At 46.9% G+C, this 18,650-nt stretch overlaps 1 protein-coding gene across 2 annotated transcripts in view; it reads left to right on the forward strand.

Moving 5' to 3' along the window:
* The window catches only part of afap1l2 (actin filament associated protein 1-like 2), a 138,475-nt gene that overhangs the window by 85,544 nt on the left and 34,281 nt on the right, over positions 1-18,650 (forward strand). For both annotated transcript variants that reach the window (XM_056297008.1, XM_056297009.1), the window contains one exon: positions 16,882-16,993. In XM_056297008.1, the coding sequence (XP_056152983.1) occupies positions 16,882-16,993 (112 nt within the window). The remainder of the gene's footprint in view (positions 1-16,881; positions 16,994-18,650) is intronic.

Consider the following 18,650-nt stretch of genomic DNA (forward strand, 5'->3'; position numbering starts at 1 on the left):
ACCAACTGCAGCAGGAACCCGGGAGCGTAAACCACGCCCCCAGCTCACAGCCCTGCTGGGTGAGAGGCACAGCCCCTAGTGGCCGCCACAGGATCAGCCTGCAGTCTGTTTTTACAATGTCAAGTACTTGCCTTGAAACGGCAACAGCAAAAGTATCTAAAAACCAAAACACGAGACGGCATTAACCTCTGGAATGTAAATTAGGCTATTAGGCATGTTTCTTAAACGCGGTGCGCCTGTTTACATCCGTCATTGAAAAAGCAAGCTTAGCTTCCTCCGTCCCCCTGTGATTCACGCCGTGCGTCTCGCTCTGTGGCTGACCTTGGAAAGCCACACCGAGTCTGCCGAAGAAGTCAGCCAAGGGTGGTGTTGTCTCTTGGACCCGCTCTGTACTGCGCTTCTCGTGATTATGGGACTCACTGACAGCAACCTTTTCCAGTCTTGCACTTATTTGCAGGGCCAGTCCACATAAAAGGGCCGGCTGAACGCCGTGATTAGGCTCTAGAGAGCAGGATGGAGCCGTTCAGATGTGCTTCTACTGCCGAGCGGGTGTACATGATTCCATTAGGCAGCTTAGATTATCGACAACACAGCGGAACTCGTACTGTTCCCGTGTTTCGTAATTTAAAAATTTGGGGCAATATTTGAGATTATCCCCCTCCCCCCTTTTTTTCTCTTCTTCTCTTCTCCTCACTGTAACGTGCATGGATAAGAAGACACGCTGGCCGCTGGCTGGCGGGTCTGACCCTTTAGTCGAGCGGTTAGCGATGCCTCCTGCGGTGCGGGCGATACGGGTTCGCGTCCCGGACGCGGCAGTTCCTGTGGTCGCGTTGTCCCCCGAATTCGCTACATTGGTGTCAGAAGTGGGATGGAGCGACCGTAAGGCCATCGGAAGCGCATGCGCCCTGAGGCGTGAAGGAGCTGATATGCTTAAGCCTGACCAGCACGTCATGGAGTCGGTGGGAGAAATTGTCCATGATGGCACATAACTTGAACAGCATCCTCCTCTCAGAGATCACCGCCAGCGAGTCCAGCTACACACCCACAGCATCACCTTAGATTACCTAACAGTATTCTCTTTGTACGCTGTTTAAAAAAAAGAGTAATATAACAGAATTTTACTGTGCATTTTACAGATTTTTCCTGTATTTATAAAATACCATTAAATTTACAAAAAGAGACTGTGATTCTACATGTCAAGTGTAAAATAACATGACATAACTGTAACTGTGAAAACCCAAGATGTTTCTGTTCTTTTACAAAAAAAACCCATTAGAAATACACATATTTATTGTTAAAATACGTTCATAAATGTGTCGTAATTTCACAAATAGTTGTCTGTTATTTAAGGGAGTAAACTGTTAAATTCAACTTTAAAACTATAGAAAAAATAAGAAATCGTTTAAAATTACTGAGAAATTAATAGTAAAATAACTATTTAATCTGTAATTTTACTACAATTTCTTTGTTAACTGACTAATATTTTCATTGAAAATAGCCACAATCACTGTGCTTTCCTAGATGGTAACATTTATTAACATTGATTTTGAAAGGACCTCTGGAGAGACATAGGGAAAGGGGAAAGCTTGAGAGGGTGAATATTATGCAGAGCAAAGAGTTGGACTTAAACTTAGGGCTGCTGCAGCAGCAAGGACTACATAGCCTCCGCTTACGGGGCATCAGCACTACCAAGTGAGCTGCAATTAAGTGCTTCCAATAAAGCTGTTCAAGCATTTTTCAAGCAATTAACTGCTTTCAGCAAGCAGACACACTGTTTGATGCCTGGATGTTCTCGTGTCACTTGTAGCGCGCTCGTATCGTCAAGGGCAGTCTGTAAATCAGCTTAGGCCTATCAGAGTTAGGATCAGATGCAAACACAGTCCCATTAACACATTTGTGTATAATGTTATTTTTGGTGGTGGTGGGTACTGCCCACTAACAGACTGATCTGTGTATATAAAACATTAAAACCGCTGACAGGTGAAGTGAATACCCTTGATTATCTCATTACATCCCCCAGAAGAGCTACTGTTGCTCAAACTGCTGAAAAGGGCAATGCCGGCTATGATAGACAGGTGTCAGAACACACAGTGTGTCACAGCTTGCTGTGTGTATGGCTGTGTGGCAGCAGATCGATCAGTGACCATGATGACCCCTGTCCATCACCGAAAGCACCTACAATGGGCACGTGAGCATCAGAACTGGACCATGGAGCAATGGAAGAAGGTGGCCCACAGCAATGTGACACAAAGACAAAAGCACATATCCAGAAATACAAGAACTACAAGAACACATACTATATCCAAACTAACACATATGTCTAAACTAAAAAAAAAATCACTGTCTAGGAGAACAAACGCCAGCCAGGATGACTGTCAAAACTGCCGGTCTGCAGGGGCTGGCAGTTAGCTTAGCCCGCCCTCGCCGTCTCCTCTTCGGGTGCAGCTCCAGCCAGGGCCGTGATCCCTGGGCCCACGGGACGCAGCAGACCAGGCTCCCTCAGCCGATCCAACGCCAGCTCTCCTAGCCAGACACCTTCAACACACCTCCCCGCACTCCACACGACGACACTAAAAACCCAGTCGAGGCCAGGCCCGACCGCCCTCAGTGTTGTCAGAACTTTCATTCTGCATGGGCTAGCAGTCAGCTTAGTCTGCTCCGCTTCTGCGTCCTGTCAGACCTCCCTCGATGTTTCCTCTTTGGGTGCAGGACTCAGCAGACCAAGCTCACCCGGCCGACCCAGCACCAGATCTCCTAGCCACCAAATGAAGGCAAACTTAGACGTAGACAAAGACGCTGCATGGACAGTACTGGGTGAGGCCACCGCAAACGTGAATCCGCGCTGCCATCTTCCTCTTCCAGTTTTTCCTCATTTATATTTGTTTATGTGGATGTTACTTTGACACGTACCACCTACCTAAACGTTGTTGTAGACCAGGTGCACCCCTTCGTGACAGCAGTATTCCCTGATGGCAGTGGCCTCTTCCAGCAGGATGATGCTCCCTGCCACATTGCACACATTGCTCAGGAATGGTTTGAGGAACATGACAAAGAGGTCAAGGTGTTGCCTTGACCCGCAAATTCTCCAGATCTCAAGCAATTGAGCGTCCGTGGGATTTGCTGGAAAAACAAGGCCGATCCATGGAGACTCCACCTCGCAACTTAGAGGACTTAAAGGATCTGCTGTTAACGTCTCAGTGCCAGATACCAGAGGACATCTTCAGAGGTCTTGTGGAGTCCATGCCTCAACGGGTCAGAGGTGTTTTGGTGGAGCAAGGGGGACCTACACAATATTAGGCAGGTGGCTTTAACGTTTCGGCTGAGTCGTATATATTTCAATGAACAAACACCGAACAAGCATTTACCTGTTCATAGCCCTGCAGCGGCCTGGCGGCCTTTCCAGGGTGTCTCCCCACCTACCGCCCAATGACTGCTGGGATAGGCTCCAGCATCCCCGCGACCCTGAGAGCAGGGTCAGCAGTTTAGATAATGGATGGATGGATGGATGCCTGTTGATGCCAATCACATTTCTACAGGATTTGTATCAAACACGGACGTGCAACTCAACATACAGACTTGTTCACCCATTATAATGACGGGATCAGACTGTGTGCAGCAAAAGACATCGTTCAGCGTTTCATAGAGTTGGCTCTTTTAGCAAAATGCTTGGTCATATTTCAGAATATATAGTATTTCAGGATAGCAAAAGTCTTTAATCCAAATTAACCAAATTCTGCAAGCATGTGAGCAGTGCGGCGGTAGCGTGTCAACCGGAGAAAGCCATGCCCCTGGTTACAGATGGAGACAAAGACCCCGAACTTAGACCTAATTCTACATTCTAGACCTTCTCTAAATACAGCGTTTACTCTTCCCGACTGCTTAAATAGATCCCACACATCCTCCTTCCCTCTCCAAACACTTACAATTAGTGGCGCGCACGCTAATCAGGCACACAAGTCGTGTGTCATTACGACTCCATGTGAATTACTACATGACATCAGATATTATGATAGCTTATGGCATCTGCTACGTATTAAGCTCCCAACTGTAATACGGTGGGAATCCGGCTCTAAACAAGGGGATTCCCGGCTTCTCGAGAGCCGGCCAGTTTGAAAGCCTACATCAGCACTTCCACTCTGCTGATACCACAGAGATCACTGTGATGATTTTCCAAACGGCTTTTCTTGCTGCACTATAAAGCAAGCAACACCAGAAAAATCCCATTACTGCCATGCCATGGTATTCGGTGGTCTACCGCAGGCTGTGAAGTGTCATTACCGCCATAAAACTGCTCTCTTTTCTCCCTTTTGTTGTACCCACGTCGGAGGTATTCATTACCATCATTTCTGAACTTCTGCATAAAGATTTCAGTCCTAATTAACCATAATAATTTCTGATGTGGCGCGGTGACGCAGTGGTTAGCGCGGTCGCCTCACAGCAAGAAGGGCCTGGGTTTGAACCCCGGGGTAGTCCAACCTCGGGGGTCATCCCGGGTCGTCCTCTGTGTGGAGTTTGTATGTTCTCCCCGTGTCTGTGTGGGTTTCCTCCCACAGTCCAAAGACCTGTAGGTCAGGTGACTCACCCGTACTACATTGTCCCTAGGTGTGTGTGTCTGTGTGTGTGTGGGCCCTGTGTGATGGTCTGGCGGCCTGTCCAGGGTGTCTCCCCGCCCGCCGCCCAATGACTGCTGGGATAGGCTCCAGCATCCCCGTGACCCTGAGAGCAGGATAAGCGGTTTGGATAATGGATGAATAATCATAATGCTGTTTTTTTTGTGACCCCCCCCCCCTTTTCTCCCCAATTGTACTTCTTTACCCCACTCTTCCGAGCCGTCCCGGTCGTTGCTCCATATCTCTCTGAAAACCCGTTACAAGGGAGATCACTTCCAATAGCCGCTGTTAAGTTGTGAGTGCTAGTGGGAGCAGCTGAGAGGGTAACCTCAGATGGGAGAAAGGAAGTACACACACAGCTGTACACTGCCCCGGCTCAGTGGGTGATTTTGTGGTGCCAACATTAGATATAAAATCAATTTCAACTGCAACATGTTGCCTAAACAGTTTTGTCCCAATGCGTTTCCCACCTTTAATCAAAAGCGTAAAGCCACCGCGTGCTTGTTAGCTCTACATCGCATCCAACCCTATGATCGTCTCAGTCATCACCAGTTTTACTCAACGTGGGGTTCTCTAAACTGATATTCACTTACATTAAGGAATGGATATCAACCTAACTCCTTTTGAATTTATAGAAAAATGTGATTATACTACATAAAAGTACACAGATGGCTGGTAAATTTGAAGTAATATGTTTTTTATTAGCAATTCATGGTACACTGACTGACTGACTGACTGGGGATATTTCTCTCTAGCATGCGATCACTAGACAAACTTCATCTACTGGTGGGAAGAATGGAGGCTTTTCTTCATTTTGCGTTTTGTGCTTCATGGAAATGTGGCTGTTTGGATCAATACCGGTGCCCCGGTGGCTCACCTGGTCTAGCACGTACCACATAAGGCTGAGTCCTTACTGCAGCAGCCTGGGTCCAAATCCGGCTCTGGCCCTATAGGGGCGGCACTGTGCGTAGTGGTTAGCGCGGTCGCCTCACAGCAAGAAGGTCCTGGGCTTGAACCCCGGGATAGTCCAACCTTGGGGGTCGCCCCGGGTCGTCCTCTGGGTGGAGTTTGCATGTTCTCCCCGTATCTGCGTGGCTTTCCTCCGGGGGCTCTGGTTTCCTCCCACAGTTCAAAGACATGCAGACCAGGTGAATCCCGTACTAAATTGTCCCTAGGTATGAATGTGTTGGCCCTGTGATGGTCTGGCGGTCTGTCCAGGGCGTCTCCCCACCTGCCACCCAATGACTGCTGGGATAGGCTCCAACATCCCGCGACCCCATTTGAGATAAGTGGCTTGGATAATGGATGGATGGATGGATGGATGGATTACCTGTTATGCTGTGAGGGGCATTTTCCCGGCATGGTCTGAATGCTTCGATGAGGATGATTCAGACAACTTTATTTATCCCAGAAGGGCAATTTAGTTTTACAATCTACCCAGACCATACACAAATTCACAGACAAGCGGCAGTCAGCAGTATGTCAGAGGTAATAGACGGGTCAGTGCATGGGCAAGAGATGAACATGGTGTAAATCATATGCTATGGCCTTCACAGTCACCAGATCTCAACTCAACTCGACACCTATGGGAGATTTTGGGCCAACTTGTTAGACAGCACTCTCCACCGCCATAATCAAAACACCAAATGAAGGAATATCTTTTGGAAGAACGGCGACCGTCCGTCCACTAGAGTTCAGAGACTTGTAGAATCTATGATAAGAAGCACTGTACAACAACAACAGCTTAGTTTTGTATAGCGCCTTTCAAAGAACCCAAGGACGCTTTACACTAGATAAGAAAAAAGAAGAAGATTAAAACAAAGATAAAAGACTACAGACCATAGGCCTTAGTAGATAGGCAGGTTTTCAGTAGTCTTTTAAATTTGTCCAAAGAAGCAGCGTTGTGGATCTCTGCTGGAATAGAGTTCCAGAGGGTGGGGCTGCCACACTAAAGGCTCGATCCCCCAAAAGTCCCCAGGCTGGTGTAAAGCAGGCCCGTGTCTGTGAACCAAGGATTCTGGGATGGCATATAGGGGATGAGGAGGTCTGATAGGTACTGGGGGGGTAAGGGCATGGATGGATTTATAGGCGAGGAGGAGGATTTTATAAGAAATGTGGGATTTGACCAGGAGCCAGTGAAGGTGGACAAGGGTGGGAGTGATGTGTTGCCAGGGCTTGATGCGGGTGAGCACCCTGGCAGCTGAATTCTGCACATACTGAAGCCTGTCTAGGGATTTGCTAGGTACCCCAGACAGGACTCCATTGCAATAATCCAGACAAGAGGTGATGAAGACATGGATGAGGGTCTCTGCCACGGAGTCTGAGAGTAGTGTTGAAGCTGTTCTGGAGGCCCGTGGTGGACCAACACCTTAGTAACACACTTTATATTGGATCTATACTTAGCACAAAAAGTAAGGAAATGTGTGCTTGGTAGATGATGTCTTTGTTGTAACAATGCTTCTTGGCAGTAAATCTTATACCGTTGGAAAGCCTGTTTATCTCCCTTTTAAATGGCGCCACATGTGTAAGGAACATGCATTTGTGGGATGAGCAGCAGAGCTGAGTATGTGGGCTGCGCCCATGAAACATTTGCCAATCTTCTCTGCCAATGCCAAACAGCTTATTTTACTGTTGCTATTGACTCTTGTTTTGAGCTTCTGGTAGCCCAGGTGCTGACAATCAGCTGCCTGATATAAGATGTACTGCCAAGAAGCATTGTTACAACAAAGAGATAATCTACCAAACACAACTTTCCTTACTTTTTGTGCTAAGTTTATATATATATACACACACATGCATTTAACTATATAATTGAAAAAAGTTTTATCCTGATATCTGCCTTTCATAGATAACAATAAATTAAAACGTTTGCCATTACCTCTATGAAAAGATGAAAAGATGGCGTCTCCTAAATGTATTTAGAAAGATATGGGTAAGGTCTGTCTGCATGATCAATAATCCAGGTAAGGAAATCACAGAAAATTGACTCAGTTCATCTGGACACGATGTTTATTAAGAGAAACGTTTCATCACGCATCTGAGGGACCTCTTCAGTCTCAACTGACTGCAGGTATCCCCACCCTTATAAACCACACAGTGGTTAATGACCGAAAACAACGATAGGTTTCATATGCAAACTACCATGACACTTAACTAGAGTTACAATGACCATGTGTACTATTCACAGAGGGTTGAGTAATAGTTGCAATCACAGTATTTTAACACTTGCACCTCAGTAAGGACAATATCCTTCCAACATCCTGCCCAACGTCCTCCTTCCGGCAGACAAAGGCAGATGCACTGTTTTATTAAACCAGACAGACTATCAGGAGAAAGTTATGACGTTACTTAGCGACATAAATATTAATAAGCCCCTTTAGGCAGTGCTTACAGAGAAGGGTGATAGATTGTCTCTTCAGACAATCTATCACAACTCTGTCAATAGCAGGACAATGCTATTGACAGAATTGTGTACCATGGATTATACCCAGGGGAAGCTACACCAAGTCTATATGGTTCATTTAAGATACATAGTCAACTTCAATTCAAGTCAGTTTTATTTGTGTAGCCCAGTATCACAAATTACAAATTTGCCTCAGGGGGCTTTACAGTATCACAACGTCCTGTCCTTAGACCCTCGCAGCAGATAAGGAACGACTACCTAAATAAAATACCTTTAACAGGGAGAAAAATAGGAAGAAACCCCAGGGAGAGCAACGGAGGAGGATCTCTCTCCCAAGATGGACAACGTGCAATGGATGTGTTTACACGATTTACACAATACAGCATTGAAAGAGGATAACAGAATTATAATGGAATTATAAAATATATGAAGACTATGATGAAGAGGATGCCAAACAGTGTCCAGACGCCACCAGAACAGCCCATGGCCCAAGCAATAGTCAATAATCTATACTCTATAATCTCGTCGATAGAACAGTGGTTGGTAAATTCATTGAGACAGAAACCGACCTGCCATGCAGTACAGGTTGTGAAGCACTCAACTTAAAGGCAACTAATTGTAGGTTAAGGCAAAAAGATGAGTTTTAAGTTTGGATTTAAAGGACTCAACAGACTCAGATGGTCTGGTGGCAGCAGGCAGGTTATTCCACAACAATGGAGCCCGATAGGAAAAGGCCCTGCTACCACCAGCTGACTTCTTTTTAACTTTGGGTACACACAGGAGCCCTGTATTTTGAGAGCAAAGAGCTCGAGATGGCACGTAACGTTTAAGGAGATCAGACAGGTAGGATGGGGCAAGCCCATTTAGGATTTTATAAGTCATCAGAAGCAACTTGAAGTCTAATCTAACATGGATAGGAAGCCAATGAAGGGAGGCAAGCATTGGTGTAATATGGTCAAATTTCCTAGTTGTAGTTAAGATTCTGGCTACAGCATTCTGAGCCATCTGAAGACTTTTAGTGCTAGCATGTGGCAGATCTGAAAACACAACATTCCAATAATCAAGTCTGGATGAAACAAATGCATGTATTAGAGTCTGTGCATCAGCCATGGACAGGAAAGACTGAATTTTAGCTGTTATGTAAGTGAAAAAGGGGAGTCTGGGTGATTGCTTTAATGTGCTTATCAAAGAAAAGGCTGGGATCAAACGTAATACCAAGATTTTTGGCTGCCACACATTGTGTAATCACAGAGTTGTCGACTGTTTTTGTTACTTGATCAAACTGGCGTCTATGTCTAGCAGGGCCAACGACCAGCATCTTGGTTTTATCCGAATTTAAAAGCAGGAAATTTAGTGACATGAAACTTTTCACAGCAGCCAGTCTCTAAATGAGTCATTTAAGTATGATCATCCGCCCTTATAGGCACATATAGCTGAGTATCATCAGCATAGCAGTGGAAATGTATTCCATGGCTGCATATAATTTGGCCAAGAGGTGAAGTATAAAGAGAGAAAAGCAAAGGGCCAAGAACTGAGCTCTGAGGTATGCCATATTTAATGTCAGAGAATTTTGATATAATATTATTATAGCAGACACAATGTGTTCTTCCAGATAAGTACGACTTAAACCAAGAGAGAGCTAAGCCAGAGACACCAAAATTACAATTTATTCTGTCTAATACTATACAGTGATCAGTGGTGTTAGAGGCTGCACCGAGGTCCAACAGTAGAAACACAGAAGTGAAATCAGAGTCCATAGCTAGTAGGAGATGATTCACCACTCTGGTCAGAGCAGTTTCAGGGGAGTGACAGGCCCTGAAAGCTGATTGAAAAGGTCCATAGGGATTGTTTTCTTCTATATGGATCGAAAGTTGTTGATACACAACACTCTGTAGTACTTAGGAAAAGAATGGAAGGTTAGAGACTGGCCGATAGTTATTAAGAGACCCTGGATTGACGTGCAGTTTCTTAAGTAGAGGTTTGACCACAGCTGTCGTAAAACTGCTGGGAACAGTGTCAGCAGTAAGTGATAAATTAGAAGTGTCTAGTATTGTAGGTCCCAGGCAAGGCCAGAGGCCTTTAAAAAGTTTTGTTGGTAAAGGGTCAAGTAAGCAAGTAGTTGGTTTAGAAGCTGACACAGGCTCAGTCAAAGTATCAACAGAGATAGTTTCAAAAGCTGTAATAACAGGAACTATCAGTCACTCATGGTATAGATATTAATTTGGTAAGACAGGATCAGCCGGAGTAGCTCGAGTTGAATAACTAATTTTGTTTATGATCTACTCCTACATCTACTCTCGGCTGCTCCCGTTAGGGGTCACCACAGTGGATCATCCGTTTCCATCTCTTCCTGTCCTCTGCATCTTCCTCTGTCACACCAGCCACCTGCATGTCCTCCCTCACCACATCCATAAACCTCCTCTTTGGCCTTCCTCTTCTCCTCTTCCCTGGCAGCTCCATATTCAGCATCCTTCTCCCAGTATACCCAGCATCTCTCCTCCACACATGTCCAAACCATCTCAATCTTGCTTCTCTGGCTTTGTCTCCAAACAGTCCAACCTGAGCTGTCCCTCTAATATACTCCTTCCTAATCCTGTCCTTCTTCATCACTCCCAACGAAAATTTTAGCATCTTCAACTCTGCCACCTCCAGCTCCGCCTCGCTCAATAAACATCCTGTCCAGACGAACTGATTCAGCTTTCTGTGGTATGAGTGGGGTATCAGTTTCAGTTAAGTGCGGAGATAATAAAAACATACCCAAAGGTACTTGGCCACAGAGCGTCAGCCAAGTGGCAGATATTGCAGTTGTTCCCATTAGAAGGAGTAGGCGGGAGACGTGTCCAGCCTGGACAACCTTACAGCAGCAGAAATGGGAGACGATTGATCTCCAGAGAAAAGACATGTAGTTTTTCTGGCTGATGTGAGGAAAGCCAGTAGGTACACACACACACACACACACACACACACACACACACACTCACACACTCACACACACACACACACACTCTCACACACACACACACACACTCACACAAAGTCACCCCCGAAGGCAAACATTTGGAGTTCTCCCGCATTCACTTTGGTTAAATGAGGAATTCCCAAGTCAGTCTTAAAGAGTCAGCTGGTGTGTGCGTGTGCATGTGTGTGTGTGTGTGTGTGTGTGCGTGTGTGCGTGTGCGTGCATGCGCTCACTACCTGCGGCACTTCCTGCAGAAGAACACCGGGGTAAAACCATCCCACTAATCTGTTCTTTAAACTTTTTTCCCATTGGCTCTTGCAGGATTATGTAACATTTGTGTCAAGAACAGATACGACGGACTTTTATCATGTTCCGTCAGAGAAGAGGTGTATTTTCATAAAGACGTGGGCACCGAACCCGCGAAACCTGGAACCACATCACACACACACACACACATACCGGCAAAAACGGTGAATGGGAAAACAGTGGAAACATAACACTGAGGAGGTTCAGCAGCACATTAGTGTTGTTTCTCTAAAACAAAGCAAAACCAGGGGCGGCCCGGTGGCCTGGTGGTCCATTCTGTGGCCTACCAACGGTGTGGTCGGGAGTCCCTACAGACACAACTGGCCGTGTCTGCGGGTGGGGAGCCAGATGTGGGTACATGTCCTGGTCGCTGCACTAGCGCCTCCTCTGGTCGGTTGGGGCGCCTGGTGAAACTCCTCACTGTCAGGTGAAAAGAAGCGGCTGGTGACTCCACATGTATGGGAGGAGGCACGTGGTAGTCTGCAGCCCTCCCTGGATTGGATAGAGGGGGCGGAGCAGAGACCGGGACGGCTCGGAAGAGTGGGGTGATTGGCCGGATACAATTGGAGAGAAAAACTCACGTGGCCTCATCTTACTCTTCCAGAATTAACTCATGATGTTGGAATATCTGAAAAATCAGTATGCTTTTTGTTGTTGTTGTTGCATTTTCCGCCTTTATTTGACAGCGATAGCCGAGAGAGAGAGGCGGGGAAGGCAGGGGGGGGGGTGAAAGGGGCCCCAGACCTTGACAAATGCATTGGACCTTGCTCGGCAGAGCAGCCTTATTTTCTCCAGCCTAAGAAAGTATAGTACTGCCCAAATCCACGGTGCATGGGATGGGGGTGCAGGAGGTGTACACTTCATCAGGGTCCGTCCTGGCCAGTGAAGCGGTGAGGGCAATTACATTCTTTTGGGGTAAAGACAAAGAGGGCGAAGAGACTGACACCCCAAAAGAGAGCAGTGAAAGTGTTCGGGTCAAGCTTCCGGCCCAGCATTGTGTCGAAGCTGAGAAAGGATGGACAGAGCCAGGGCAAATAAACCAGACCGGCAGGGGCCTGATGACGTTGCTCGCCGATCAGGGAGACATGTAGTAGGAAAAGGGAAGGAGGAGATCTGATCTGCCCAACCTCTCCTCAACTGAATTTGGTCCGGAGATTCACGACGAGATTCTTCTAACTACATAATCTGGGCTCCCAGGTGACGTAGACGATGTAAGCTCTTACTCCATTTGATAGGGTTGCTCAAACCTTTGCTGTTGAGGCTAGAAAATTTAATATCGCCCCCTGTCAGTATGGCGCTACATTGGGCAATATTTGGATATAAATAATAATGATATTAAATAATCCATCCATTTTCTGAACCGCTTATCCTGCTGTCAGGGTGGCGGGGATGCTGGAGCCTATCCCAGCAGTCATTGGGCGGCAGGCGGGGAGACACCCTGGACAGGCCACCAGACCATCATACAGGGTCCACATACACACTCATACCTAGGGACAATGTAGTACGGCCGGTTCACCTGACCTACATGTCTTTGGACTGTGGGAGGAAACCGGAGCCCCCGGAGGAAACCCACACAGACACGGGGAGAACATGCAAACTCCACACAAGATGACCCAGGATGACCCCTGAGGTTGGACTACTGTGGGGCTCGAACCCAGGACCTTCTTACTGTGAGGCGACCCCGCTAGCCACTGCCCCACCCTATAGTAATGAATAATAATATACATATATAATAAGTATTAATAACAGTAAATAATAAGTATCAATAAATAATAAGTATTTATAAATAATCACAATATTGTGGATTTAGAAAACAACGAGACAGGAGACGTGAGAGTAGACGTAGTCGAGGTAGTTTACTAGCTCCAACTTAGCATGTCGTACATTCGACAACGACACTGAACTGTGAACCGGAAGCGGAAGTGCATTATCTGACCCCTCGCCTCTTCCCTTAAAGGTACACCGTCCTCTTAGGTGAATGTCTCCCGTTATATAGCTGTGGGTCACCACAATATATAAATAATCATAATAAGTAATTGGCTATAAGGGGAAATTATAGGTGATGAATGGCGAGGTGCGGCAAAAAAAGCAAAAATAGAAAGAAACAACTAGCAGACAAAGCCAAAAAGGCCCTATGACACTTAAAGGAAAGAACACTTAAACCCCTGGCAGAAGCACCCCCACACTAAATGGGTTGCTAGCACAAATCCCCCAAAATAAAGTACTTAGTGACTGCAGCTACTCTTGGCGTTCCCTGGAATGCAACGTTGCACTTATGCATAAAGGCACTAAAACACTGTGCAGGCCATAGTGATGGCTTCCCCCCAACACTCGAGAGATCACTTTACAAGGTCTAACAAGTCAAATAGCAGCTCAAACTGACTGTCCTCTCGGAAAAAAAGAAAATCCTACACCTGTTCACCCATAGTGAAAGATGAACGTTCACTGTTGCCATGGCGACCAAAGGCGCCAGCCCCATTAGACGGTATCTGGATTAACACCATTTTTCAAGTTCTTCTCCTTGAAATCCATCGCCAGCTCCAGCTCGTTAAATGTGTGGGTTTGACCACCAGGCAGCATGATATGAATTACCGGGCAGTAAAGAAGCCCAAACTTTTGCACCCCCCCCTCCCCCCCAGGTGTACTTGACCAATCACCCCGCTCTTCCGAGATGTCCCGGTCGCTGCTCCACTCCTTCTGCCGATCCGGGGAGGGCTGCGGACTACCACGTGCCTACTCCCATACATGTGGAGTCGCCAGCCGCTTCTTTTCACCTGACAGTGAGGAGTTTCACCAGGGGGATGTAGCACATGGGAGGATCACGCTATTCTCCCCTCCCCCCTGAACAGGCGCCCTGACCGACCAGAGGAGGCGCTAGCGCAGCGATCAGGACACATACCCACATCCGGCTTCCCAACCGCAGACACAGCCCATTTTGTCTGTAGAGACCCCCGACCAAGCCGGAGGTAACATGGGGATTCAAACCGGCCATACCTGTGTTAGCGGGCAACGGAATAGACCGCTACGCCACCCAGACACCCCAACGAAGGCCAAACACGATGTTACGACATGAATACAGCTCCTTCATCACCTTAGCAAATACAGCAGATGGAGCTCTTTCTACCCCCGTATGATGGGGGGAGTCTCTTCGCCTCAACGTAAAACATGGTTTCTGACCTGAAATGGGTTTACTTTGATGACCGTTGGGCAAGGTTGCTCTCCATCTGTCGGCTTGGTGCGCAACGTGCGGTGAGCTCAGTCCAGGATAGGCTTCTCATCAAGTCCGAGTAGGTCTTGCAGTAGCTGGGCCGTAAAATCCATTGAGGCGAGGACCCTGCAATCCCTCAGGCAGACCCAGCAAGCAAATGTTGTTCTATCTTGCTTGCCCCTCCATGTCCTCACACTCCTAGCATAGGGAATCGACTGCAGCATTTAGTGTGCTGACTGTGGCTCAGACACCGGCTAGCTGGTTGTCCTGGTTGGTAGCTGACTCCTCCAGCACCTTTGATAGTCTGCCAGTGTGAAGAAAGTTGATGTTCAAGTGGCTCCAGAGCAGTTGTTATTACTCTTCTAACCGTCTCTGAGATTAGCGGGTTGAAATCATCGGCTATTTCTGCTCACGGGTCGTCCATCATCTGCTTAATGCTATGCAGCAGAGCTGCATTAGCATCCTGTGCTTCCAGGAGGCCAGGTTCGGGTGACTGCCTGGGCTTAGGGCGGCCTGCCTTGGAGGGCTCCAATTTCATTCGAAAAGATGACATTTATGGTAACAGAGGGCAAAAAGAGAGGTTGTTTGCAAATGTAAAATTACTGAAAGGTACTGTATCGGTATGGAAGTGGAAATGTGCTTCCTTATATCGGTTATTAGTGGGGGGAAAGTGCCAGAGAATATGTAAGAATTGCATTCCCAAGGAGTGACCGTAACACATGTCTACATCCTCCCTGCCCCCTGTTGGACCCCCAGCGATTCCACTACTCTTAACACAATGGAGTTCGCTACCCGTTCAGTCCAATCTGCAAAAAAAAAAAATCCAAAATGACGATGCACACTTGGTTTTCCAACCGCCTTGATGTATCCCCTCTCTTTGTGTCTTTATGCTAGCTACCTGTTGCTGCCTGCACAAAGGTCAAATCTCTTGCATTGGCGTTCCAGGTAACGCAAGTAATTGCACTGACTTACCTTCACATCCACATTAACATGAACACTCCTGCTAAACCTCTTTGTGCCACCTCTGGTAAACTACGAATGCCAGCTCCAAAGGTCCTAGGTCCATCAGAGCTACAAACGTGCTTACCTCCTTCAAGGCCTAAAAACTTGACTTTTCAAGGCCTGTCTTAAAACTTCATGTGAAATCCGGGTGGCACGTTGCTATGGATATGAATTGGCGACAGACGTCGCTGTTATGATTGCGCCTGTATTTACCATTCCCACCGGTGTCTACTATTCAGCCCTTTTTCTACTTGCAACCGACAGCTTGATTTACCTGTTTTATGAATGGGGCCATGTGAATCTGATTTGTCTGTGAAAAGAGATTCTTTCAAGGTTACTGACCACAACAGTATGCTAAGGGTTAGGATATGATTGGGCTAAGTGTTGGGGATATTAGAGTGTTGTGTTGCAGTGTATGACTAGCAGGTGAGAATGGTCCCTCTTACTGAAAGGCAATACTTCCAGAGCCTGTTTATCTCCATATTTATGTCATATCAAGATGCATTTGACAGATCATGTAGGTCCCAATTGAATCCCATTTGACATAAACAAGCTTGGTCTTGCTTGGTCATAAATAAGCAAGGTCTTGGGTTCGAACCCCGGGGTAGTCCAACCTTGGGGGTCGTCCCTTGGGGGTTTCCTCCAACAGTCCAAAGACATGTAGGTCAGGTGACTTGGCCATACTAAATTGTCCCTCGGTGTGAATGTGTCGGCCCTGTGATGGTCTGGCGGCCTGTCCAGGGTTTCTCCCTACCTGCCGCCCAACGACTGCTGGGAAGGGTCCAGCATGCCCGCCACCCTACTTAGGATAATGGGTGGATGGATAAATAAGCTCTTGAGACGTCACCCCGAAAGCATTTTAAAACATTTATTCAGATTATGGAAGGCGAGTCCATCTAAATGTATCAGTGCTGTGTTGGACTTGGTTATTTCAAGGCTGTGCGGCTCTTTCTCGCACTGCTTTCGCTCTCGTTCACTCAAAACTTCCCGGATTATTTTCCCCAGATAACACTGAAATATTTGTTTTGTTGACCTGTCTGAATCTTGAGTTGCTCTCTTGCCAAAAATGTATTTTTTTTGCCAACTGAAAACTAACCTGTTGAGTTGAAGATAATCAATATTTTTTTAAAAAAGAAACATTTTAATGAGGCATTTTAAGGTCTACTTTAATGTTCTTAAACTGGCCTATCCTTTCTATCTCACATCCTGCATCTCTCATCACGTTCTACTGTATACTGTTCTCATGAAGCTGTCCCTGTAGAGTTGTTTTATCTTTGTAGTCCCTTGAAGTAACAGTCATGTCACTGGCGATGGTCTAACGGCATGACGTTGGAATGAAGGTAGACGTGTCCTAGAGGCATAACCCTCCCTCTCCTCCTCCTCTGTATTTCAGAGTCTTGTGGGCCGGGAGCCTTTCCCCTTGCCCTCGATCCCAGCTCCAACCTGCATGGACTCTGTGGAGGGATACTATGAGGAGGCCCAGCCGTATGAGGAAACAGCCAACGGTAAGCTCGCTGTGTCACCCTGGCTCGTCCCCCTTTAAGTTACTTGAGGGACAACGCAAGTGCATACATTTACTTCTTCTTCTTCTTCTTCTCCTGATTCTGTTGGCTGCTCCTGTTAGGGGTTGCCGCAGCAGGTCATCTGTTTCCATCTCTTCATGACCTCTGTGTTTTCCTTCTGTCATGCCAACCACATGCATGTGCTCCCTCACCATACCCAGCCCTTCTTTGGCCTTCTTCCCTTCCTGTTGTTCCTTATTGTTGTTCCTTATCCAATGGGAGGGTCTAAGGACAGGATGTTGTGTTGCTGTAAAATGTGTAATTTGTGACACTGGGCTATACAAATGAAATTGACTCGACTGGACTCTCGCCTGGCAGCTCCATCTTCACGTCCTCTTCCCAATATACCCAGCATCTCTCCCCTGCACTTGTTCCAAACCATCTTAACCTCACCTCGCTTGCTTTTTCTCCAAACCGTCCAACCTGAGCTGTCCCTTTAATATACTCGTTCCCAACCCTGCCCATCTTCATCACACCCAGCGAAAATCTCAGCGTCTTCAATTCTGCCACCTCCAGCTCCTCCTCCTGTCTTTTCGTCCATGCCACCGTCTACAAGCCGTACAGCATAGCTGGTCTCACTGCCATCTTGTAAACCTTCCCTTTCACTCTTACGGGTACCCTTCTGTCGCAAATCACCCCTGACACTCTTCTCCACCCTGCCTGCACCCTCTTCTTCACCTCTCTTCTGCACTCCCTGTTACGTTGAACAGTTGACCCCAAGTATTTAAACTCATTCACCTTTGCTATGTCTACTCCTTGCATCCTCACCATTCCACCGTCCTCCCTCTCATTCACACATAGGTATTCCGTCTTGCTCCTACTGACTCTCATACCTCCACCTCTCCAGGCTCTGCTTAACTTACGTCTTAGTCGACTGAGACTCCTGCCTGATCTCATCTTTCAACCTGTCCTTCACCATTGCAAACAAGAAAGGGCTCAGAGCCGATCCTTGATGTACTCCCACCTCCCCCTTGAACCCAGCCATCATTCCTACCGCACACCTCCCCACTGTCACACTGCCCCGATACATATCCTGCACCACTCCTACATACTTCTCTGCAGCTTCTAACTTCCTCACACAATACCACAGGTTCACTCTTGTTTTACCTCTGTTTCTATCACGCTCCCTCTTCATCTTCGTTGCCCCCTCCATCAATGGGGTCTTTTTCTCTTGCCAGGTAGAGTTTCCAGTGTCACTTTATTTGTTCCACCATCCAACATTTCTTCTACTAGGGATAGCTACCAATAGCTACCGGGAAATAAACAAAAGTGCTATCCTTTTCCTATTTTGGTTGCGCAGTGGTTGAGGCACTTTCTTGTTGCCGTAAATCGAGCCTTCATCTTCCTGTGAGAGCGTACCCAGTGGCAGACGGAATTGCACGGTGATAGCAAGGATAGGGAACCAATCCAAACGCCGACGGTGCCATTATTCTATAGCCCATTACACTGCAGTCAGCATTAACTTCATGAAGATAAGCTGAAGCAGAAAAGTTACCTACTGTGGCTTTAATAAAAGGTCTGTGCGCTGGTGTTATTCTGCTGTTGCCGTGTTTTTTAACACTTCAGGTTGTGATGGGTGACTTGCTGCCCTTGTGATTAA

Source organism: Lampris incognitus, chromosome 17 (assembly GCF_029633865.1).
Source record: "Lampris incognitus isolate fLamInc1 chromosome 17, fLamInc1.hap2, whole genome shotgun sequence".
Classification (NCBI taxonomy): Eukaryota; Metazoa; Chordata; class Actinopteri; order Lampriformes; family Lampridae; genus Lampris; species Lampris incognitus.